This window comes from Gymnoscopelus microlampas, assembly GCF_963454915.1.
Source record: "Gymnoscopelus microlampas genome assembly, chromosome: 24".
In the NCBI taxonomy this organism is placed as follows: Eukaryota; Metazoa; Chordata; class Actinopteri; order Myctophiformes; family Myctophidae; genus Gymnoscopelus; species Gymnoscopelus microlampas.
The window spans coordinates 15053270-15079857 of NC_139961.1; the positions used below are offsets into that span (position 1 = coordinate 15053270).

General features: G+C 42.4%; 1 protein-coding gene across 2 annotated transcripts; it reads right to left on the reverse strand.

The window, feature by feature from the left end:
* Positions 1-1730: 1730 nt before the first annotated feature.
* desmb (desmin b) lies at positions 1731-19794 on the reverse strand. 2 transcript variants are annotated; one of them, XM_084050837.1, is made up of 9 exons: positions 18896-19794; positions 13734-13794; positions 13126-13221; positions 11387-11548; positions 9963-10088; positions 7459-7679; positions 5862-5905; positions 5250-5335; positions 1731-2485 (listed from the first exon to the last, which is right to left on the reverse strand). In XM_084050837.1, the coding sequence occupies exons 1-9, from the start codon at positions 19516-19518 to the stop codon at positions 2444-2446; spliced, it is 1461 nt and encodes a 486-aa protein (XP_083906963.1). In that variant the 5' UTR covers positions 19519-19794; the 3' UTR covers positions 1731-2443. The 2 variants fall into 2 exon arrangements, with proteins under 2 accessions (XP_083906963.1, XP_083906962.1); XM_084050836.1 differs by having other exon boundaries at positions 5250-5333; positions 5857-5905.
* Positions 19795-26588: the final 6794 nt, after the last annotated feature.

Consider the following 26588-nt stretch of genomic DNA (forward strand, 5'->3'; position numbering starts at 1 on the left):
AGAAATCTTAAAATTACACAGATGCGTTCTTTTTTTCTTTCTTCTGTTGTACGTTTATTAGGAGCGTTTCTCTAATTTAAATGCAACGTGATCTTGCAGTGGGATGTATTTATTTTTGATTTATTTATTTCTATAGCCATCCTGTGTACACCATGAGTGAATCTCATACATGTAGGGCCAGTAACCCCATGCTTTTTTTTTTTTTTAACAAAGTATGACTTGACTATTATTCTGCTCATTAAAGCATGTGTTTGGGCCTATACTGTACGTGGTCAATGCAAGTCTTTAATGTGTCTGAATTATTTATTTTCCACACAATGAATGGACCTTTTTTCCCTGGCAGCCATATTGGCTGTGGTGGAAAAAAGTACTCAAATGTTTTACTTAAGTAAAAGTATCAATACTGCAATGTAGAAGTACTCTGTTACAAGTAAACGTCTGGTGTTCAAAATGTACTTGAGTAAAAGTACTAAAGTATTGGTACCAAAATGTACTTAAAGTACCAAAAGTAAAAGTACTGAAATGTTTGAAAATAGCCGATCTACAAGCTCTCAACGCGTCGCAATGCGACGCGTTGTGAGCTTGTAGATCTGCTATTTTCACAGCCTAGGCATAAAATAGGGCTGAAGTGGTTAATGTATGTTTCATAGTATGATCATTTATATCTGCAAAGTAACTAGTAGCTAAAGTAACTCAAATAATTGTAGTGGATTAAAAGTACAATATTTGCCTCTGAGATGTAGTGGAGTAGAAGTAAAAGTACAGAGAATTGGAAATACTCCAGTAAAGTAAAAAATCCTCATTACATTATAAAACATACATTAACTACTTTAGCCCTATTTTATACCTAGGATGTTGCACACAAGCAACATACTGTGTACACAGATACAGACAATCATGGACAGCTTACCCACAGACTGCCAAAAACATACAACACAGGTATTCAAAGAAATACACACACACACACACACACACACACACACACACACACACACACACACACACACACACACACACACACACACACACACACACACACACACACACACACACCGAACACAGATCGTTTTGAATGATTATGCACCTTTAGTTTTGCTTTATTGGCAAACAATTTCTTCTTCAGTAAAAAGGGATGATGATAGTTCCTGATCTCCTGATAGCTGGCCTTGCTTTCAAGTCACACACGGAGCAGTTTTTCTTGTATACCCAGTATCTCCCTGACATCTTTTCCCCTTCCACAAACACCTGCACTCTCTCGTCCAATCTCAGCTCAATCTTCAGCCTCTCTTTTTTTTCTCTCTTTTTTTTTTATCTCCTCTCCCATCATCCTTTGCTTCTTATCTGTCCGTCCTTCCTTCTGTGTGAGCCTTGTTTGTGACTGTAACCTTGGGAAGTGAATTGAAAGTCGGGGTACGTTGTGCGACAATGACACAGCAGTGTGTCCGTCCGAAGGCCGGTGTGTTTGTCTGCAGCCATAAAGCAAAGCAAACACCATTTCAATGTCATCTTCTATTTAGAAAATCATATTTCAGTGTGTCGGGCCATAAACGATAATCGTTCTAGGTAAGTGGTTCTCGGACGTTTTTCATTTCAAGGGACCTCCATCACTTTGAGAGTATACAAATGTGTATGCTCTCAGAGTTACAGATCTGTGAGGGTCCATTTGGATCCCCCTCAAGGACCCCTGTGGGTCCCTGGACCACACTTTGAGAACTAGACCAGGGGTCTTCAACAGGGGGTCCGGGACCCCTAGGGGGTCCTCAGAGTTACGACAGGGGGTCCGCCAAATCTTTGTGTGATATGATTATTTTTTTTACATTAACCACTTAACCCTAGCATCCCTTTTCTTTTCTGAGGAGAGCCAAAAATAGCAGATCTGAGGCGTTGTGAGCTTGTAGATCGGCTATTTTTGGCAAAGAGTTATCGGTGTGTAGAGGGAAAAAAGAGCAGCAAAAGTGAATAGTATACAATATAAGAGGGGGTCCCTGCTTCATCTCTCTCTCAGCTAGGGGGTCCTTGGCCTGAAAACGTTGAAGACCACTGAACTAGACAATGTGATTAATTACTAGTTTGACATGCTACGATACTTAATTGATCTGTCTTTAATCAAAAAATGTGCATCAAGCATTCCAAATCGGAAGGCATCGTCTCCCTGTCCTCCCTGTGGCCTAAACACAACATCATCTAACACCCTTAACAACCTCCCAACCCATTGATTATCTCCCGATCACCCTGCCTTCGCATACAAATCATTGTTTTATTTGCTCTCGCACTCATTTTAACAGCATCCTCGCAGCAAGAAGAGTACAGACCAATGCCGGTGAGTTTATAAAGTCCTTTTTTTTCCTCCTCTGTTTTACTTTTCATAACTTTTTTTCCTCCAATGCACCTTTTCCAGAGGAAGGAGAGATTTCTTCCCTCTGCTTCTTCGTGATACACGTGGTTACATGATGTCCTGTTCGTGCTGTGACGACTCGCTGACGACCTGCAAACGGACACAAAAAAGGACTTGCAGATAAACTTAAGCCACAGTTTTTGGAAAAAAATAATAAAAAGTTTTTTTTTTTTCAAAAATAGCAGATCTACAAGCTCATAGCGCGGCACTCGGTGCCGCGCTATGAGCTTGTATATATGCTATTTTTGAATAGCCAAAGAAATCTAAAGTGACACAGATGCGTTCCAGGTCTTAATGGGGTTTAAACCCTATATACTTGGTTGACTGGGGTCCCCCAGGGGTCTATCCTTGGCACCCTCATTTTATCCCTCTACACGCCAAATTCGTTTTCCGAAAATACCCGATCTATAAGCTCAGAACACATTGCAACAAGATGCGCTGTGAGTTTGTAGATCTGCTATTTTCACCGAACGTTAGGCGTATTATGACATGCCCGGAATAGGTGTGCTAGGGTCCGTGTGGTTACGTTTAAAATGTGCCTTGTGTTGTCTCCATCAGTGTCGATTCCGTTGACTAAAACTATGACGAAAAATGTTTGTCGACTACCTTTTTTCACTGACAAAAACTAAATGAAAACTAAGCTATGATGACTAAAACTAAGACTAAATATATGTATTTATATGAATTTGTCAACAAATAAAAACTAGACTAAAATGTTAGGGCAAGACAAGTCATTTTATGTTTGGTTGCGCTCAGGTGTCGCGCTCCGAAAAATAGCAGATCTGCAGATCTGCGTCCACGCGTTGTGAGCTTGTAGATCGGCAATTTTCAGCATGCAACCGAGTGTAAAATCGGGTCACCTCTGGTGAGAGGGACAGTGACTACAGTGTTGCCAGATTCTGTGAGAGAAACAAGCAACCAGTTCTAGGAAAACCAGTCAAAAAGAAGCGACTATTAGACCACCGAAGTCCTGACGTCACTCGTTCATCCCCTGGTTCGTAAAGTAATTTCGCTATGGAGAATAACATTGGGTCATCATAGAATCGTCTCATATAAGAATTGTGGTCCAAAAATAAACAAACTGTCTCGGCATAATTGTCAGGGAAGAGCTTCAGTATCGTTTATGATAGTCAGTCACTTATATTTGATACAGTCTGTTTCTGGCGAAAATGTGACTAATTCGGCGGAAGTAGCATTATCGTTTTCTCACCGTCAGTTGATGCTTCATATCCATAAGAGTCGAACCGCCGGGGTCACTTGTTTATTTTTGGAACACAGTTCTTATTTGAAGCGATATTAAAGACGTCTATGGGATTCAGAATGGGGGTGGAAAACCGCGAACCAGGTAGACAAACCAAGGATGTGTAAATTACGTCAGACTTCGGTGGTCTATGGGCCAAATGAGCACTTTAACATATACATCAGCTATTTGAAAATAGCCGATCTACAAGCTCACAACGCGTCGCATCGCGACGCGTTGTGAGCTTTTAGATCGGCTATTTTCAAATGAAATATTGCGGGGAAATTATAATAAGCATATCTGGCAACCCTGAGTGACTAACAGGCAAATCTCGATAATGGGGTTCGCTGCTTTGTTGAAACGATAGTAGCATGGCCTGTCATAACATGATATAGGCTGAAGCGTGTTTATCTCCGCGTGTGCCGGTGTGTGTGTGTGTGTGTGTTGTCAGGCCTGTCCCGGTCCCTGGGGTAGGGACAGGAATTTGAACGTTGCTCTGCCATGGAACTAGTCTGTGCATGCGTGTGTGTTTATGACAGAGAGGGTGGATGTGGGGCAATCACCCTTCGTCAACAGAATATCGTTGCTGTCGGGCAGAAACCTCCTATCTCCAAGTTCTAACTTTTTGTGTGTGTTTTTTTTTTGTAAATGAATGCCCTATAACTTCACTGTTTCCCAAACAGTGGGTCGGGACCCATGTTAATAATACATTTAAAAAGTAAAACGTTTAAAGAAGTATTGGAAAATAGCAGAACACGGTGCGAATGAGCAAGTACTGTAGATCTGCTACTTTTGACGTTTTTGGAATTGAATGAACCCTGAAAAGTAACGGTTTTGGACATATTTTCCACCCAACAGAGACGATGGTTTGATAGGTTTGAGGAAACAAACCTATAGTCCATGGCTTCAGTATTGCATTTTTTTACCCTGCACCTTTTCATCACATTAATTGATGCTAGGAGTAGGTTTCAGGAATATTGGATGCATCTGTTGTCAGTCACATACTGGTGCTTTAGCACGCCATGATGATCCTACTGTTGCACTTTATTATACGTCACTCTGAATGAAAGCATTAGCTAAATGACCTCCTTTTAGCTTGATCCCATTTTATTATACATTCTGTCACTTTATGATTTTAGGCATTTTGACTGTTCGGGGTTTGTAAAGTGCTTGTCATTCTGAGAGACAACAATTATGTTGCCAACGAGTCAATTATCACAATGTTAATCGTCTCTGTCAGGTGGAAACCAAAACTGTTACTTTTCAGGATTCAAATAAAAAAGATCTACAAGCTCAAGCTTGTGTATCTGCTACTTTTGTGTGACCTTGCGTTAATTTACCCCAAAAAAAACACTACAAGTTAGAATATGGAGATAAGAGGTTGACGGCAACAAAACATTGCTCTGCATGGTAGAGATGAGAGAGATAGAGATGAGAATGTTATGGAATCCTCATGTACCCACATGTACAATAACAACCCTGTGTGTGTGTGTGTGTGTGTGTGTGTGTGTGTGTGTGTGTGTGTGTGTGTGTGTGTGTGTGTGTGTGTGTGTGTGTGTGTGTGTGTGTGTGTGTGTGTGTGTGTGTGTGTGTGTGTGTGTGTGTGTGTGTTACCTCTCCGTCACGCGTCTCGATGGTCTTGATAAGCACTGATCTCTTGGCGTGCATCTCAGAGGACCGTTGGTGCTCAGGGCTGGTCTCTGTTCAAACACACATAATGCAGTACAACACAATCACTCCTGTGGGCACATGAGGTGAGGAAAAGCAAGACCACATATATCATACAAACCACCACAATAAGTAGGCCACTGTATATAAAGTACAGAAGTAAAAAAATAATAATAATACAAACAAAGATGTAAACACCTCAATACTACTTAACATATGTATTTGTTAACATTTATTTGAAACCTTTATAATTGTCCCCCCGTTTTGTATCAATATACTCAAATCCTGAGTGTTAGTTTAATTATTAATAATGCTCTTTTAAGGTGCTGTCATGAAAGGTGGCATTTCATTACTATTATTACTACATTTATTTAGTCAGATTATACAATCTAACATTTAAACAATAATTGGTTGACTTCAGCAAAGACTTAGGTGAAGTCAACCAAGGGCATAGTTAGAATAAAAGAGCTCCTTGCATTTGTGTTGATTCACAGACTTGTGACTTGTGCTCTCTAGTGGTGCAACAAGGAAACAGCGAGGCATTTGCTCTTACAGTACCTCTGAAACTCAATGTGGAGTATGTCTGAATGGGCAAGGCAATCCTAGAGAGAGAGAGAGAGAGAGAGAGAGAGATTCATTGAGTGTTAGTGATGTGTCTCTTTCTTGCCCTTGACAGTGTTATAATAGTCTTTACTGTGCCAACAAAGCTTTTTGAATTGAAGTGAGAGGCAGACGGATAAACAACTTTATTGTTGCAATGTGACAATGTCCAATAGCATAGAGACGTAGGTTGAAACAGCAGGCTACCAACGACAAAAGAGAGATGGAGAGAGCGAAGAGTACAAATGAGTCGGCTACTTTTTGCAGCCATGCATGTCTTAATTTTTTTTTTTTTTTTTTTTTATCCTGCGATTTTTGTAACCCATTTTTTTCACCCGGTGCCAATTTCCTAAGTGATCCTGGGTGCTACACCAGCCCTATACCAGCGCTACACCAGTCCCCCACAGCCTAGGGAGGCCAGGGCCGAGCTCATGCTTCCTTCAGTGCATGAGAGCCAACTGACCTTCTTGTCACCTGACAGGGGGGAGTTTCCCTGGTAGGACGTAGCGCGTGGAAGGAACACGTTATTCCAACCAGTTCCCTTCCCCTCCATCAGGCGCCCCGGCTGTCATGGGGGAGGTGGTATAGTGACCAGGATTACTACATGTTTTTGTGAGGGTATTAACTACCCTGGGAGACACGGGGAGAACATGCAAACTCCACACAGAGTAGGCCCTTTCGCCAACCCCACCTAGGGTATGGGCGTTGATGACGCGGAGGAGAAGACACGCCCCCAGCGCCCACAGCGTCCCCGGCGGGAATCGAACCCAGGACCTTCTTGCTGTGATGTCTTAATTTTTGATTGTATCTGTCTTTCTTCTGAGCATTGCTATAACTTACTATGCTGACCAGTGGTGGAAGAAGTACTCAGATATTTTACTTAAGTAAAAGTAGCAATACCACAATATAAAAATACTCATTTGAAATTTGAAATTTGAAAATAGCAAATCCACAAGCTCACAAAGCGTCGCATCGCGACACGTTGTGAGCTTGTAGATGTGCAACTTTCAAACAGCCTAGGTATAAAATGAGCTAAAGTGGTTAATGTATGTTTTATAATGTAATAATTTATATCTGCAAAGTAATTAGTAACTCAAGTTTTCTAATAACTGTAGTGGAGTAAAAGTACAATATTTGCCTCTGAGGTGTAGTGGAGTAGAAGTAAAAGTATTGCAAATCGGAAATACTCTAGTAAAGTAAAAAAGTAACCTAAAAATTGCACTTAAGTACATTAGTACTTAAGTACTTAGTTACTTTCCACCACTGATGCCTATGGCAATGATGACTATATGGCAAGAGTCACTCTCTCCCTTACCCTGCGTTTTAACAGCGGGCAACTCTGGGCGACGTCGCCCAAAAATATAATGAAAGTCTATGAGAGCCGGCGATCGGGCGAAGTGGGCGGGGGGGCGATGAAAGATGGATTTTCTTTATCTTTTTGGGCGATATCGCCCGGCATCGCCCGGAGTTGCCCGCTGTTAAAACGCAGGGTCACTCTCTATCCATCCCAATGAATGATCCTATATTTGTCTTATCATCAATAGACCTCTAATACCTGCTCTCCTCCCCTTCCAGGAGCTTCCTGTAGGTGGCGATCTCCACGTCCAGGGCCATCTTGACGTTGAGCAGGTCCTGGTACTCGCGGAGGTGGCGCGCCATCTCGTCCTTCATGTTGGCGATCTCGGCCTCCAGCCGGGAGACGCTTTCCTGGAGGCCGCCGGCCTCGCGGCCGTGCCTGTCCTCCATGTCCTGCATCTGACGCAGCAGAGACTCGTTCTGCACGGACAGAGAGAGAGAGAGAGAGGGAAGAAAGGAGGAAAGAAAGGAAGGACCGAAGGTTTGAAAGATAGAAGGTATGTAGTGCTGACCTGCTCGAGGTGCCTACAATGACCAGTGTTGATTTCGTCGACTAAAACTATGACGAAAAAGTTCGTCGACTACCTTTTTTCTCTGACGAAAACTAAATAAAAACTGAATAAAAACTAAGCTATGATGACTAAAACCAAGACTAAATATATTGACAATTTCGTCAACAAATAACAACTAGACTAAAATGTTAGGGCTGGACTAGGAGAAGAGATCCAGTAGAACTAAAAGACATGTCATTTTATGTTTGTTGGCGCTCGGGTGTTGCGCTCTGAAAATAGCAGATCTACAAGCTCACAACGCGTCGCGCTGCGACGCGTTGTGAGCTTGTAGATCGGCTATTTTCAACATGCAACCAAGTGTAAAATCAGCTATTACTACGCCATCAAAGCACCGGCAAAATACATTTTAGTCGACTAAATCAACTGTAGATTTAGTCGACTATAATCTTATGATATTTAGTCGACTAAAACTAGACAAAAACTGAAACATTTCAGATGACTAAAATATGTATTATTGTCATTATTCAGGGTAGAAGCTGGCGCTATGAGCTTGTATATCTGCTATTTTTGAATAGCCAAAGAAATCTTAAAATGACACAGATGCGTTCCCTGTCTTAATGGGTTAAGTAGAACATGTGAGTACTCCTGTGTGGCAACCAATATTTCAAACCTCTGTAGACACACATATAATTCCTCTGTGTTGGAAAACCTCACACATAAAACCATTACCCAAAATCCAATGTCCAAAAGAACATAAGGATTATAGACCCATAGCTCTTACTTCAGTGACCATGAAATCACTGGAAAGAATACTGTTGCAACATCTTGTGAGTATAACTAAAGACAAATTTGACCCCTGTCAGTTTGCTTATAAGAAAGGTTGCGGTACAGAGGATGCGGTTGTCACACTGGTCCACTTCATTACAAAACACCTAGATAAGTCTAATAAGAATCATGCAAGGGTGCTGTTCTTAGACTTCTCTTCAGCCTTCAATACAATACAGTCTGATATTCTGGTGTCAAAGATGGTACAGTTGGAACTGAATCCATGCTTAATTCACTGGTATGCTTCCTTCCTTACTAACAGAGTACAGAGGGTGAAAGTGAACAAAACCCTCTCCTCAGCATTAACCACTAATGTTGGTGCTCCCCAGGGTTGTGTAAGCTCAGCTGTATTGTTCACCCTTTATACTGACAGCTGTAGTACTGAGAAATGTCTGTCTGAATGTCGCACTGACAAGCCAGACCAATACATTCTAAAGTACTCTGATGATACAGTTTTGATTTCTCTTTTGGATAGTTCCAGTGATCCTGGACTGCACCAACACAGAGTAAATAAGATGGTGGAATGGAGTGATAACAACGCTCTTATCATTAACACAAAAAAGACAGAAGAGATTATTTTTGGTGCCCCACTAGAGATACACAGATCCCCTATTACTATTCATAGTGAACAGATCAACCAGGTATGTTCGTATACATACCTAGGAGTAGTAATAGACCACCTTTTGTCATGGAAAGACCAGATTGAATCAGTGGGTAAGAAGACAAAACAAAGAGTCTATTTCCTTCGCCGTCTGAGATCTTTTGGTGCTAGTAGACAGATTCTTCTTTTGTTTTTCACTTCTGTTATTATGAGTGTCCTGCAGTACTGTAGTACCACCTGGTATGGATGTCTGTCTGTAGCTTTAAAGTCACAACTGCTGCAACAAGTGAACATTTGTTCAAAGATTGTTGGACAACCACTTCAGAGGCTCTATACATCTACGTATGATAACAGTATGATAAGGTTGGCAAGGAATATCACTTCAAACACTAGCCATGCTTTGTATGGAGAATATAGGTTGCTGCCTTCAGGAAGGAGATACAGTGTTCCTACATACAATAAGGTCAAACTGAAGAGGTCCTTTGTCCATCAGACGACATTGAGGCTTAATCAGGAGTTATAAGCCAGGGGTAGGCTGAGTGGTGGACATTGCTCTTGTCTTTGCATGTCTTTATGTATGTATTTGTATTTTGTTGTTTTCTTGTGTCATGTCAAATGTGTGTACTGTTATATGTTGCATACATGGCTGTTTCTGGGTCGCAAGACAAATTTCAGTGCAAACTGACAATAAAGTATTATCGTATCGTAATAATAAAGCAGACTTCTTCCATCACTATGATAATAGGGTATCGGTACTGTACATACGGTGCCTTTGAGCGAGTCGATCTCACAGGTGTAGGACTGGATCTGGTGTCTGAACTCCATGGTCTCCTGGCGGGACGTCTTCAGAGCCTCGTTGTTCCTGCTCACCGCCTGGTTCAGGTCGGTCACCTATGGGTCAGGCCACAGGGGGGGAAAGGGCAAAAGGTCACCGACGGACGGTACATGATATCACGCAATACTGCCATACTTCGCCATTCTATGTCACACAAAAAAAGTAGCAAAAGTAGCCGATCTACAAGCTCAAAACGTGTCACAGTGCGACGTGTTCTGAGCTTGTAGATCTGCTATTTTGGCTATTTTGGAATTGGATTCCTGATTTAGTTTTTTTGCTATTTTTGAAAAGTAACATTTTTATTTAATTTCAAATGCATTTAGTTACACTTATGTAAACTTTATGAACTTAAATACAACTAAATTGGACATAACAAAGACAATACAAATGTAATATTAGTCATTAAGCTACTAATATAGACTGAAGTCATTAAAGCGGGTCATGTTTGCATGTTTGGAATTGTAATAACAGCTGAAATCAATAATACATCAGTATTCCGATATTAACCTGTGGGACGCATTAAGTGAAGGTGGGGGCCGCATGTGGCCCCCGGGCCGCCAGTTGCCCAGGTATGAGCTACAGTATCTTATCTATCTTCAACAGGGGGTCCGGGGTCCTCAGAGCTACTATAGGGGGTCCGCCAACTCTTTGTGTGAGAGGACTTATTTTTTTACATTAACCACTTGAACCCTAGCATCCCTATTCTGAGGGGAACATTAGCTGTAAATAGCAGATCTACAAGCTCACAACGCCTCGCACTGCGAGGCGTTGAGAGCTTGTAGATCGGCTATTTTCGGCAAAGAGGTAGTATAAGGTGTAGAGGGGAAAAAGAGAAAAAAAGGTTCATCTGCGACACAATTATATACACTATATCAGGGGTCTTCAACAGGGGGCCCCTAGGGGGTCCTCAGAGTTACTACAGGGGGTCCGCCAAATCTTTGTGTGATGTGATTTCTATTTTTTTCGCATTAACCACTTGAACCCTAGCATCCCTATTCCAAGGAGAACTTTAGCCATTTTTTGACCAATAGGCATAGGTGTAGAGGAAAAAAAAAGAGCAGACCAAGTAAAAAAAAAGGTTAATCTGAAACACAATTTGATACAATATAGAGGGGGTCCCTGTTTCACCTCTCTCTCGGCTAAGGGGGTCCTTGGCCTGAAAAGGTTGAAGACCCCTGCACTATATAGAGGGGGTCCCTGCTTCATCTCTCTTTCAGCTCTTTCGGTCCTTGGGCCGAAAACGTTGAAGACCACGGATCAACGGCATCTATATCTATCTATCTATCTATCTATGACTCTTTGTCTAACTCTGTTCATCTCTCTCTCTCTCTCTCTCTCTCTCCCCCCCCCATACCTTGGACTTGTACCAGTCCTCTGCATCAGAGATGTTCTTGGCGGCGATGCCCTCATACTGGGCTCTGATGTCCCTCAGGGCGGCCGTCAGGTCCGGCTTGGACATGTCCATCTGGACCTGGACCTGAGTCTCCTGCATCTGGGCCTGCAGCTCCCTGATCTCCTGCCAGGACCAGGAGGGAGGAGCGAGGAGGAGGAGGAGAGATGAGCTTGTAAATCTGCTATTTTTGAATAGCCAAAGAAATCTTAAAATGACAGAGATGCGTTGGATCCGCCTGGATTGAATGGGTTAACGAAGGAGACAAGTGTACGGACGGATAGATCTTGAAGGACAGACAAAAAGGACAAAAGGACCAACTTTGATGATGGAGAGGGCCACTATATTTCCACACTCACTCCAGAGGGCCACATTGCATATACTGTCGGGCAGACACCTCTTATCTCCGTATTTTAACTTTTTTTCGTAAATGAATGCTGTACTTAGCCATTCTGTCACACAAAAGTAGCAAAAATAGCAGATCTGCAAGCTCAAAACGCGTCGCACTGCAGATCGGCTATTTTTGCTATTGGAATCCAGATTTTTTTGTTTTCTCTTTTTGAATTAGAATCTTGAAAAGTAACATTTTTATTCAATTTCAAATGCATTTAGTTATACTTATGTTAACTTTATTAACCCATTGAGACCTGAGGCCGATTCTACATGTCTCCTAAATCTCAACAGTTTTCTGAAAAACGTATGTTTCTATATCAGTGGTGCTCAATCTTTGGTGCCGCGCTATGAGCTTGTATATCTGCTATTTTTGAATAGCCCAAAGTGTAAAGTAATGCTTTTTTAGCTCAAATCAAAACATGACAAAGTTCCAGGTCTTAATGGGTTAACTTAAATATAAATACATTGGACATAAAAAAGACAATAGAATTGTTATAGAGCGTGCCAACGTGTCGTCACCACGGGGGGGGGGGGGGGGGGGGGGGGGGGGGGGGGCGTTGGCATTGGGTGTGGCATTGGGCAATATTAAGTCAACCTGGTTTTTACCCCTCAAAGATGTCCGCCGCTACCAAAAGACACTTGTTGACGCCCCTTTCAGAAATTTTGCCACGCTCTATTACTAGTCATTAAGCTACTAATATAGACTGAAGTAATTAAAGCGGGTCATGTTTGCATGTTTGGAATTGTAATAACAGCTGAAATCAATAATATATCAGTATTCCGATAGTAACCTGCGGGCCACATTAAAGGACAACTTTGTTTTTTTACAACCAAGGTTTATATTTTAGCTTGTAATTAAAGTAAATAAAAGATGAGTGTTATTTTTTTTTCATTTACTGCTTTCTATAGGTTTAGCAATTTTCGCGATCATTTTTACAGTGGGCGGGGGCATTCTGTCCGGTGGCTAAATATGCCTTTTTTACACAATAAAAAAGGTCCCGTGGTCTTTGATGACCAGATGTGAGTTATTGGGGGCTAGAAGAGCTACTGTAAATAATAATAAAGAAAACACCGGGTTATTGTGTAAAAAAAAAGGCATATTTAGCCACCGGACAGAATGCCCGGTGCCACTGTAAAAAAGATCGCAAAAATTGCTAAAACTATAGAAAGCAGTACATTAAAAAAATGTAACACTCATCTTTTATTTACTTTAATTACAATCTAAAACATAAACCTTGGTTGTAAAAAAACAAAGTTGTCCTTTAAGTGAGGGTGGGGCAGTTGCCCATGTATGGAACAGACAAACAGACCTCCTCGTGGATCTTCTTCAGGAAGGCGATCTCCTCTTGCAGCGTCTCGATGCGTCTCTCCAGGTCCAGGCGGGCCAGAGTCGCCGAGTCCACGTCCTGCGTTACGACAAAAATCCGGTGGTGGGAGAAGTATACTCAAATGTTTTACTTAAAGTAAAAGTATCAATACTGCAATGTAGAAGCAGTGTTGCCAGATTCTGTGAGAGAAACAAGCAACCGGGTCTGGGAAAACCAGCCCAAAAGAAGCGGCTATGGGCCACATTAGCACTTTAAACATGTACATCAGCTATTTGAAAATAGCAGATCTACAAGCTCACAACGCGTCGCGATGCGACGCGTTGTGAGCTTGTAGATCGGCTATTTTCAAATAAAGTCTTGCAGGGAAATCATAATAAGCAGATCTGGCAACCCTGTGTAGAAAAGTACTCTGTTACAAGTAAAAAAAAGTCCGGAATTCAACATTTACTTGAGTAAAAGTACGAAAGTATTGGTATCTATAAAAAATATGGTATATTTCTGCACAGGTTGATTCATTTATGTTGACTTGGTGTTAGAATAGAACCCCCCCTCCCTCCCCCCAACAGAGATGCATGGTGCGTGAACCTCACCGCTCTGAAAGCAGACAGATTGCTCTCAGCTTCTTCCCTCTGAAGAATCTCTTCCTGTAGCCTGGAGAGAGAGAGAGTTTTATTGAGTGTTGGTTGATGTGTCTCGCCCTTGACAATAGAGTCTTTACTGCGCCAACAAAGCTTTTTGAATTGAAAGTTTAGCTTTATTGTGGCAAATGTGACGTGAGGTCCAACAACAGATTTTTTACTGTGCATATTGTAGCTCGGAGGCATGCCAGGGGCATTCACTTCTCCACTTTTACTTTGAAGATGATACGGAACCAGTGTTGCCAGATTCTGTGAGAAAAACAAGCAACCAGGTCTAGGAAAAGCAGCTCCAAAAGAAGCCACTATGGGCCACATGTGCACTTTAACATATACATCAGCTAGTTTCAAATAAAATCTTGCGGGGAAATTATAATAAGCAGATCTGGCAACCCTGTTTGTATCGTATCGTATCGTAACTTTTACTTTGAAGATGATACAGAGCCTGCCGTAAAGCAGAAAGTGAGGAGAGGTGAAAGAAAGGGTAGAGACTAGAGAGAAAGAGGAAGAGAGAATAATGCCTGATGTTTAATTGGCTAAATATTGCTGATCTACAAGCATTGTGAGCTCGTAGATCTGCTATTTTTGGCAAGCGGCACCGTCGCGCAGCGAAATATACATCAGGCTGAAAGACGGGGAGGGAAAGAAAGAAAGAAAGAAAGCGTGCAAGAATGGGAAACTGTGACTCAAAGAAGTGTATCGCAATGTGCGAATGATGGAGAAATACAATGTAATGTAGGAGATGTATTGTCACATCACACTTTTAAAGGTGTAACTTAGAGGGTGAAATGTGTTGTGTGAAACAGAAGGAGGGAGAGCAAGCAAAACAGAATAAGAAACATGTCAAAGAGAAAGTTGGTGGTGGAAAAAGTACTCAAATGTTTTATTAAGTAAAAGTATCAATACTGCAATGTAGAAGTACTCTGTTACAAGTAAAAGCCAGGAATTTACTTGAGTAAACATGTACTTAAAGTACCAAAAGTAAAAGCACTAAAATGTTTGAAAATAGCCCATCTACAAGCTCACAGCTTGTAGATGGGCTATTTTCAAATAGCCTAGGAACAAAATAGGGCTAAAGTGGTTAATGTATGTTATCTATCGTTCCTGTCCTTTTATAGAAGAGCACTTCATGAACACAGCACTGTGGAGGAGTGTTGCCCCAGGAGCAGCAAAGACTGATGGGGTGTGTGTGTGTGTGTGTGTGTGTGTGTGTGTGTGTGTGTGTGTGTGTGTGTGTGTGTGTGTGTGTGTGTGTGTGTGTGTGTGTGTGTGTGTGTGTGTGTGTGTGTGTGTGTGTGTGTGTGTGTGTGTGTGTGTGTGTGTGTGTGTGCGTGCGTGCGTGATTCTGCTGTATCTCTCTCACACACACACACACACACACACACACACACACCATAATGACTCATACTGCACATGTTTCAGCAGCCTCATTATCTTTCCATCATTTTAATGACGACGGCTAAGATGCTATTGCTTCTCTGAGTCACAGAGATCGCTGCAGATCAAGCCTCAGTCAGCAGTAATATATATATATATATATACAATTCTTCAGTGTGAGTTCTCCATTATAATAGAATTAGTGTATTTCAATAGAGCAGTGGTTCTCAAACTTTTTCATGTTAAGGACCCCCAAAATGATATGTATTTGGCCGCGGACCCCCATCTCAAAATATGTTGTTCCAGGGACCCCCAGAAGCAAAGATTTAAGTTACAAATGTTGGCTTTAAAAATATATATATATTCAAAGATTTGCAAAAAATATCTTAATTCAAAAAAAATAGCAGATCTACAAGCTCATAGCGCGGCACTCAGTGCCGCGCTATGAGCTTGTATATCTGCTATTTTTGAATAGCCAAAGTATAAAAGGTTAAAATTATTGTGATGCTATATTAACACATTTTGCTGGGGACCCCCTGGAACCCCCCCCAAGGACCCCTGGGGGTCCCCGGACCCCACTTTGAGAACCAATGCAATAGAGGCACGTTGTTGAATTGTGTAATTGTCTCCTCAGGGTGCATCGCTGTGCATTAGGGGTGTGACGATACAGAAACTGCATTGAAACATCGATTTTAATTTCAACAATCTAAGTATATCGATATGTAAACAGCAACGTATCGTATCGTTTGACTTTGTATCATATCGTATCATTTTGTAATGCAAATAATCGATTGTATCAATATTAAGTTCTTGTGCGTTGTAAGGTCACAACACGTTGCAATGTGGCACGTTGAGAGCTTGTGGATTGGCTATTTACGGTGAAGAGATACTGTAGGTGTACAGGGTAAAATGTACCTGTCAATTACATATCAGTGGTGGGAAAAGGGAAAATGTTTTATTTAAGTAAAAGTATCAATACCGCAATGTAGAAGTACTCTGTTACAAGTAACAGTCCGGAATTTTGTACTTAAGACTTTTACTTTGAGTACAGTACTTGAGTAAATGTACTTAGTTGCTTTACACCACTGTTTGAATTATGAAAGTGCTATGGAAAGAGCTTTGGCTTCTCAATGACCATACGTCTCTGGTACAGCAGGGGACAGCTGTTGACATCTGTCCTGATGGCTGCTGCCCTTTTAAGAGGACGTTTAGTTTATTTCATTTGCAGTTTATGTTCAGCTCAATTGTTACAGGGGTGTTTTGTGTGTGTGTGTATGTGTCCTTTGACTATTTTAGGGACCTGAAAGTCCCCTGTTGGATAGTAAAACCAGAACAAAGTAAGTCACAGGCTTATGGATTTTGTCCCTCCTTTGCTACTGTATCATTCTCTACTATTCTGGGATGGGCCTCTCACTAGTTGGAACACTGCTGCTTCTATTCAGCCAGGGAGGTCGGGCACTTCATGCTGGCCGATTAGGGAACTGGCTCACATTTGGCATTCCACTTCACTCCAAAGGTGTTTGATAGAGTTATACTGGCTTAGGCAAAGAGTCAGGGTTCTTCGCCAAGTTCACCCTCACTCATCTCACCATTTTTGTAATACAATAATTAATCATGTGCGGCAGTGGCTTAGGGATAGGGCGTCCGGATGCCGAACCGTGGGGTTCTCAGTTCGATCCCGGGCTCCCCCAGAGTTAGTGTCGAAGTGTCCTTGAGCAAAGACGCTGAACCCCTAATTGCTCCCGATGAGCAGGTTGGCATGGTTTCTTCCGCCATCGGTGTGTGAATGTAATGCACAATCTATGTAAAGCGCTTTGGATAAAAGCGCTATATAAATGCACCATTTACCATTTAATACAACTTATTTGTTTTAACAAATCTGTATGGTAGAGTATTTTAACACAATATTTAGCTAACACATCTGCAGTGGTTGGAGGTGGTCTCTGTCTTCCATTGAGAAATTTAGAGCTTGTTTTTTTGCATAGGACACCTACTGGTTGACAAGCACTGTAGTACTGCCTGAAGCTCAATAAGCACATTTGATTGTCCAAGTGGGAGTGTCCTCTTTGAATGAGCAGTACTCACATGGGAGACCGGGGATTTACATCCCGGAAAGGACGTAAGTAGTGTATCTCGATCCTCTCCTATAGTTAAAGTGATGATCAGGGATATCATGCGAACCCTTCCCGGCAAAGCCAAAAGGCCAAAGGATGCTGCCGCTAAACTGTGGTATAATTCCCATCCGTACTGAGATTGAAAGGAATGCATGAGGCAGATGGACAGAGTGACAGGGGAACGGATACAGTTCCAGGCGGGGGGTCGAAGTGCAGAGTATTCGATTCCGTTCAAGAGATGCACGAATCACATACTGTACACAGTCTACTGGGAGAAAGCCCCTGGCATCTTGAGGGCCGTGCACGGCGGAGGTTGGACGATAGAGCGATAACACAGTGGTCTGATTCAAACCGGCCCCAGGGAATATGAGAGAGAGTTGTGGTAATTTAGACCGAGGTCGTTATCTGTTGTGTTGTTTGCTGTGGTTACCGCCATGGAGTATATTTTTAAACCACTGTGGTCATGATGGGGCTTTACTTTTGAAGTGAATCAGCTGTCAGGTTGCAGTAGTAGGCTATGGCTGGCCCCAGTGGACAGAACAGTGGGCAGAGAGGCTAATCCCGTACAGAAAAGAAACATATGTTTTAGAATATTCCAAAAGTCACCAAATAAATATTTTAGAGCAGTTATTCTCAAACCCCAATTTGATACAATGGTCTGGCTGCAGTGGCGTCAGTTCAGCAAAAGCTAAGGTATGGCAAGGTTAGGGTTGCCAACTCCCAGAGATTAAAATAAGGGACACCTATCCTGGGAGTGTGGCCGAAATGTTTTTTTTTCGGTCCAAACCCCCGAAATGCATAGAAAACTATGCATTATACCTATAACACAATACAAACACAATGGTCTTACACCTGCATTAGGCTACTACATCACACTTACTGTAACATGGTTGTAACAAGTTCAATTTTCTTTTTTTTTCTTTTCCTGGAACCAAGGTATGGCACGTCCATACATGCATACATACCTTGCCATACCCAATTGACGCCCCTGTCTAGCTGGGACCCCAATCTACACTGTAAAATCCTCAGTGTTCATTCTACTCTTCTTCATTACTCTAAACTGTTTCACCTGAAGTCACCACAAGTAGAACTTCGTTGTTTTTTAGTTTTTTTTGCTTCTATGTCCATTTGTACACTCTTAGAGTAACAGAACTGTAAAGGCCCAGACCGACATGGGGAAACTGTGTTTCAGGGAATGTTATGTTAAAAAATACATTTTGCACAATGTTTGTGTATTTTGAGACATGTACTCTGGATCATAGTCTTTTCAGGATGGGAAAAAAACTTTGTAGGTTCGAGCCCCACACACAGCATGCAATATATCCGTCAACAGTTCAGGAATTCGAACCCTTGTTACCGACATCGTTTGTGCTGCAACCACTTGACAATGAAGCCATGTGGTCTATAGTATATGCCCAATTCATGCTCCATCGTACAACGTGGCGCGCGCTGAAAACAGCAAATCTATAAGCTTACAACGGGTTGCATCTGTGACGCATTGTGAGCTTATAGATTGGGTATTTTCAGCAGAGCACACCCTCTAATGACGGAAATATAAATCAGGCTTTGTGTGTTCGTTCAAACACGCAAACGCACTCGCCAAGCAGGCAGCCCAGGGCAACCCACCTGAGTTTGACCTTGTCGAGGTCATCGGCCAGGTTGTCCCTCTCGATCTCGGCCCGCGACCTCTCCCTGGTGACCATCTCCACCTGTCGCCTCAGCTCGCTCATCTCCTCCTCGTACGCGTCGGCGACGCGCGCGGCGGGCTCGCGGCCTCGGAGCCTCTCCACCTCCACGGTCAGCGTCTGGTTCTGCTGCTCCAGGAAGCGCACCTTCTCGATGTAGCTGGCGAAGCGGTCGTTGAGGTGCTGCAGCTCCACCTTCTCGTTGGTGCGCGTGGTCAGGAACTCCTGGTTGACCGCGTCGGCCAGGTTGAAGTCCAGCGTCTCACCCATCATGCCGCCGGCGGCGTAGCAGCGGCCCGAAGCGGCGCGCGTCGACGACGACACGGCCGCCGGACGGCCGTAGGCCGAGGAGGTGGAGGCGCGGTACGAGTAGCTCGGCGCCGCCGCCGAGGTCCTGCTCACCTCGTAGACGCGCGAGGTGACGTGGCCCCCCGCAGAGCCGGGACGTCCGAAGAGCGAGCGGTTGAGGGAGGGTGACGCGTAGGAGCCCCCCTGAAGGCCCCCAAAGGTCCGGCGGTAGGAGGAGGCACTGGCAGACTGTGAGGAGGACGAGTAGGAGGCCATGTTGTTGGCGGTGGTTTATGGGGGGGGGTAGAGAAAGAGAGAGATGCGGTGCTGTGTGGTGAGGGGGGGGGGGCTGCTTGGTGAGAAGCAGAAGTAATCTCAGTGTAGCAGGAATGCCTTGGGAGAAATCAGGAGTCTGCCTTGCACTTCGTAGGGGGACGTAGTGGTTCAGCTCTTCCGGGTCAACCGCAAACAGTTGGGAATCCTCAGCACTGCAAACTATAGTGGTCCAGCAGACGGACAGTCACTGTAGATACAGGACAAAGCAGCAGGAGAACGAGGCTCACTGAAGAACAGGACCTGCTATTTGTAGTCGGCCCCCCCTCCAACTCTCTCTCTCTCTCTCTCTCTTCATGAGACCCACCTCGTGTCCCCTCCCTTAAGATTACTACATCTATCCCCCTCTCTCCATCTCTCTCCCCACCTCTGTCCCTACCTCTCTCCCTCTCTCTCTATTTTGCTTTGTCGCCCCCCACACCTCCCCTCTCTCTCGCCCAGGGTGTGTAGGTATTCCAGAGTTGCTTGTGTTAAAGGCATTAACATCAGATTGTTATAGAGGTCTGTCAGTCCGTTTACACTGATCCCCTGTGGCTGTAACACCAAATATACACAACACTAGCGACGCCAGAGCCCACAAACAAGAGCAGAGAAAGGTCATGGAAAGGCTCCTCAATCGCATGTTGTTGGCCCACTCTGTTGTGCTGACGGAGTGGCCGACTTCACAAGTATTTTATCTGAATGAATCACCGTTTACTTTATTTTGGTAGTGTAACAGAGTAGCCCTGCCTGAATCCCAGAAGCCTAATGTTGACCATTGACCGGGGGGATTCCCCTTTGGTTTGTCAGTAGATGTTTGGTGTTCCCACACACGGAAAGACCCGGGGTTTGAATCCAGGGTGTTATAATGGGGGCGGGGGAGTTAATGTTGAAGAATAGTTCTGCCTGAAGACCAGACGCTGGGTGGGGACCGACCGGGTGTGGACCGGGTGGGGGGTAGATCGTATAGATCAGCGGTTCTCAAACTATGGGTTGCGCCCCAAAGTGGACCCATTCGACAACGCATGATGGGTGGTTTTAGCGCGGAAATCTTCTCTCCTGCAGTTGATGTCATGACATAACAATGATGTCATGACATAACAATGATGTCATGACATAACGATGCAGGGATGCAGCATGGACGGCTTTTTAAGACACTGCATCACCCCTACATGGTGAGGTGATGGTGTGGGCTCTGACATCCTCCATGGGAGAGATGCTTTAGTCCAGTGGTTCTCAAACTTTTTCATGTCAAGGACCCCCAAATTGACACTTATTAGCCCACGGACCCCCATTTAATGGCACTTCTATCTCTGGGACTCCAATTTATATCGTAAAATCGATGCTAATGTAACTCTGAGAGTGTACAAATGGAACCAAATGGACCCGTTACAGACCCATAAGGGTCAATGTGGTTCCATTTGTACACTCTCTGAGTTACAGACCCATAAGGGTCAATTTGGTTCCTAATCTATCATTTAGCTGGGGACCCCCTGGAACTTCCTCAAGTACCCCTGGGGGACCCCGGACCCCACTTTGAGAACCAATGCTTTAGTCAACCTGCCTTAAAAAGGAAAACTACTATCCCAGCGAGAGAGAGAGAGAGAGAGAGAGAGAGAGAGAGAGAGAGAGAGAGAGAGAGAGAGAGAGAGAGAGAGAGAGAGAGAGAGAGAGAGAGAGAGAGAGAGAGAGAGAGAGAGAGAGAGAGAGAGAGAGAGAGAGAGAGAGAGAGAGAGAGAGAGAGAGAGAGAGAGAGAGAGAGAGAGAGAGAGAGAGAGAGAGAGAGAGAGAGAGGGGCGTGGGGAGATAAAGAGGGGGAAGGAGAGAGGGGGTGGGGGAAATGGATAGTGAAAATGGAGAGAGAGAGAGAGCACTGGTACAGTATTTGCCCGCATCCCATCCCCAGAGCTCCAGCCGCAGACCCCTAAACAGTAAGACGGCGATGATGAGGAGGATGATGATGATGTTATCAGAATGTGTCACACCATGGATCCTGTGTACTGAATGAAGTGAGAGGTTTCCCTTTCCCAGCAGCCACCCATTAAAACATTTACATTGTGCGCAACTAAGTATAAATCAGGCCTCACACAGTGGCAACCACCCTCACACCCCTAAACTGAAGTGTTAAATTCATCTCTACAGGTAAAAGCTCATCATTCCATCGCTGCTTAGACACCCGGGCGGGCTTTAGTGTTGTTCATCAAACATTTGATTATTCATATATTTATTTGTTTGTATGTTCATTCAATTTACTTTCTTAAACATTTCATCAAAAAATATACATATTTTTCAAATATACTGTAGCTGTTGTGTGTGTCTGTCTGTCTGTCTGTCTGTCTGTCTGTCTGTCTGTGTGTGTGTGTGTGTGTGTGTGTGTGTGTGTGTGTGTGTGTGTGTGTGTGTGTGTGTGTGTGTGTGTGTTGAAGCTTCATGTTCTTGTAGGCTACTCTGATTTACATGAAGTACTTTTATTAACCCATTAAGACCTGAGGCGATTCTTTAAAAAAAATCGAAACCCTAACAGTTTTTGGAAAAAAAATCAAAAACATTTTTTTTCAAGATTTTTCAAAAATAGCAGATATACAAGCTCATAGCGCGGCACTTGGTGCCGCGCTATGAGCTTGTATATTTGCTATTTTTGAATAGCCAAAGACATCTAAAGTGACACTGATGCGTTCCAGGTCTTAATATAAATGTTAAAACCCGAAAATTGTTCCGAAATGTTTACCGTGCACACGTTCACCTTACAGCACAAGGAAGCTCATTTGTGTTTGGAGGAAAATACACACACAAAGACAACACTAGACTAGAACATTACAAATAAGTGCACACATTCCATACGGACGAAAGAATGTGCAAGAATGTCTTATAGAATGCAAAACTGTAGAGGGATTGGCGGCATTATGGATAAAAGCCGTGGGCAATGCAAATAAATGTTTAGTGGTATATATGTTTTGGACAGGGTTCCTATTGCGGGGCCATTACAGCCTCACACCGCTCCTGGGCTAACAAGTGGATAGATAGGGCCTCTGTTCTGCCTCTATTAATAGAGCTAAAAGAAACCATTGCAAAGTATGTGTTTGTATTTGTGCATGTGTGTGTGTGTGTGCATGTGTTCGTGTGTGCATGTGTTCGTGCACGCGTTCGTGAGTGCGCGCTTGTGGTTAATGTGCATATATGCATGCGTCTGTGTACTGTAAATGCAAATGCACTACTTCTGTGCACTACTAGTGTGTGTGTGTGTGTGTGTGTGTGTGTGCGTGTGCGCGTGCGCGTGTGCCGTGCACGTGTGTGGGTGTGTGTGTGTGCACCATCTTTCTGGGCTTACTCAAGGGTAGGAGTGAGGATTCAACATGATAGCTGATGTAAACACCTCCTACTCCTCTCCCCCCCCCCATCTCTACCATTTCATCCATCTCTCCCTCCTTCACCTCCCTCAGTGTCCAGCGCTATATAAGGCTGGTTCCTGTGGTAATAACATGATAAACACAGTGTTGGTGCGGTAGCTTATTTCCCCCTGCAGCTTGTGAGTAGCTTTCTATAGCCTACTGCTTTCAGAATGATGTTTTTTTTAAGTAGTTAAGCGGTTTTACCAGCATGTACAGGTATAGCCAGTGCTGTACAAAGTCCAGTACTTGAGTAGATACTCCTTGTCAGATATTACTCAACTACAAGTGAAAGCAGGGACGTGCACAGATAGACTCTAGGTGGCCCTTTGCCCTCTTCACCAGAAGTGCCCTTTTGAAAAAAAGAAAACTTTTTTTTTTCTTTTCTTTTTTTTTACAGCAGGGGTCTTCAACAGGGGGTCCTCAGAGTTACTACAGGGGGTCCGCCAAATCTTTATGTGATATGATTTTTCTTTTTACCATAACCACTCGAAACCTAGCATCCCTTTTCTGAGGAGAACTTTAGCCAGAAATAGCAGATCTACAAGCCCACAACGCCTCGCTCTGCGAGGCGTTGTGGGCTTGCAGATCGGCTATTTTTGGCAAAGAGGTATAGGTGTAGAGGGAAAAAAGAGCAGACCAAGTAAACAAAAAAAAGTGTCATTTACTTGAGCACCTGCCCCTCAAAATGTCTGTGCACGCCACTGAGTGAAAGTGCTACAAGTGCTTTTAAAAATACTTAAGTATTCAAAAGTACATAGGTTACTTTTAAAATACTTCCAAAAGTACAAATCATAAAGTATGTTTTCTATTTTGATATCAATCCATTGCTGTATTGATATTTAGTAACTTTACCAAAATTCAAAGATTCCCCGGAATTTTTAAATATCAATAATAGTGAAAATAGCAATAAGCTGTTAGGATTTAGAAGACATTTGTAGAATCGGCCACAAGACTGAATGGGTTAATAGTGAGCCTAAATAAAGAACACTATATGGTCTAATGAATTATTTATATATCCTCACATTTGGGTCTAAAGTGCCTTTGCGGTGATAAGAAGTCGTTAGAGTCTTTGCCAGCTGGTCTTGTAACAAACGGCCTTGATGACTGGATGGAAGATTACCGGCTATTAATAAACTTTTAATTGCCATGGTGGTGGATGTTGCAGACAGTGAGTGGGCGGCCCATCTTGAGTGATTACATGGATTGGATTAAGGATGTAAAAAAGCACTGTTCTCAAAGTGACCCTGGCCCGAGGTGTCCTTGAGTGGGTTCCAGGGGGTCCCCAGCAAAATGAGGAACAGTTTAAACACTTAAAGGACCACTTCACCCATTTTCAACCTGTCAACGTAGAATAGGATTGATTTGATTTGATTTATTTTGAAAAGCAAAACCACATGGTCACAGCAGTTCGAGGATTAGACAAGAAAGTCCTGAGACTTATTTCCATTGAGGTCCTCACATTTAACAGTCAATAAGTTAAAAATACATTACAATATAAAGCACATGACAATAAAGTATACAGTACATACGCACAAACAAGTGCTCCCTTATCTTTCCCTAGAGGGCCCTAGACTAATGACCCTCTATAGGGGAACCTTTTCTAATAGGCATGCTTCTGTCTGCTGCTTAAAAGACCTCAGATTGGTTGTCAGTTTGACACTGGTTTGGAGATCACTCGATCACTCTGTGACAGTGGTGGAAAGTAACTAAGTACATTTACTTAAGTACTGTACTCAAGTAGCCTACAATTTTGAGGTATTTGTGCTTTACTTGATTATTTACAATTTCCAATACTTTTACTTCTACTCCACTACATCTCAGAGGCAAATATTGTACTTTTACTCCACTACAATTATTTGAAAACTTTAGTTACTAGTTACTTTGCAGATATAACTTATTATAAAACATACATTAACCACTTTGAACGTATTTTATACATAGGCTATTTGAAAATAGACGATCTAGAAGCTCACAACGCGTCGCATCGCGACGCGTTGTGAGCTTGTAGATTTGCTATTTTCAAATATTTAGCACTTTTACTTTTGGTACTTTAAGTACATTTTGATGCCAATACTTTTGTACTTTTACTCAAGTACATTTTTAATTCTGGACTTTTACTTGTAACAGAGTATTTTTATATTGCAGTATTGGTACTTTTACTTAAGTAAAGAATTTTAGTACTTTTTCCACCACTGCTCTGTGACTCCTATGCAAGTAAATGAATCCTTTACCACTTTACTTTTAAAGGCAGGATGGCTCACATCTGCTACACTGGCTCTAGTGAAAAAAATGGTGTACGTTTATCTGAGTGAAACATGTCTTTAAAAATATGTTGACCTCGCCATATATATGCACATGTTACTGTTATACAGTATGTAAGGTAATTGCTTTGTACAAAATATGTTCATGAAAGTGTGACCCCCCCCTTTTAAGGAAAACATCAGAGCAAGCATTAACACACTTAATAATAATATAATAATAAATCAAGCGTCAAACATAGAGAAGTAATCATATAGGCCTCAAAGGCCAGATATTATGCATTAAGCACTTCCCAGATGTTACAATAATTAATTTAAATCAGCACTATGTCACTTTTTTTGTATTAATAAAATGAAAATGTGTCCAATGTATGGTAGAGTATGTTAATACAATATAACTCATACATTTGGGGTGGTTGTGTTTTGTTTCCCTGCTCTTCTATTGAGACATTTAAATCGTGTAAAAGGTCACGTCTCACCTAGACACAGGGTCTGACACAAATTTTGACCTGATGGACAAGATTACATGTTATCCCCTGAGCAAGCAGGCAGGCTCTATTAGCTCAATGGTAAAAATGTCAGCACTTGCACAGGAAACCAGGTTAAAATCCGGGGGGTAGAAGAGGAAAGTTACATAGCGCAGCTTTAAAGGAGTAGTTCACCCAAAACGTGTCGCATTCCTGAGCCAATGATAGAAAATGAGTCATTTTTGTGTGAACTACTCCTTTAAGCACTTCTCTGATGTTAAATTATTTAATGTAATAACAACTTAAGTTAAAGGTAGGGTAAGTGATATTTTTGGGTTAAAACAAAAAGTATTTTGTTAAAAGGTTAAAGCACTATATTGTGATAGTAATCATTGCTAGAGTGTTTGTTCAGTAACAGGAGTCTCCCTGTCTCTCCAGCTCTTTAATAAACAGAAAATACATTTTTCGGTAGGTGTCAAAATCTCAGCCAATCAGGAGAAAGTACCCATTTTTAAGCTTCATTTTTATAGTGTTCCAGTTCTAATTTTGCCTGCTCATTTCTTAGTGTCATCACTTCCAATTTCACTTGTTTAATCTATATCCTGATTGAGTTCTCTATCCTGATTGGATAAAATTGGAAATGAAACTGAAACTGAAACGAAAATGCATTTTCTGTTTTATAAAGAGCTGGAGAGACATGGAGACTCCTTATATGGACAGGACACTCTATAGTAACGAGCACTATCAGAACATAGACCCATTTTGCAATTATTTGAATAATTGCAAATCACTTACCTACCTTTAACTAGCTGATGTTTATATTTGTATTGTAATGATGATGATAATAATAAACGTTGCTGTTGTCATTATTATTATTATTATTATTATTATTATTACTATTATTATTGTTATTATTATTA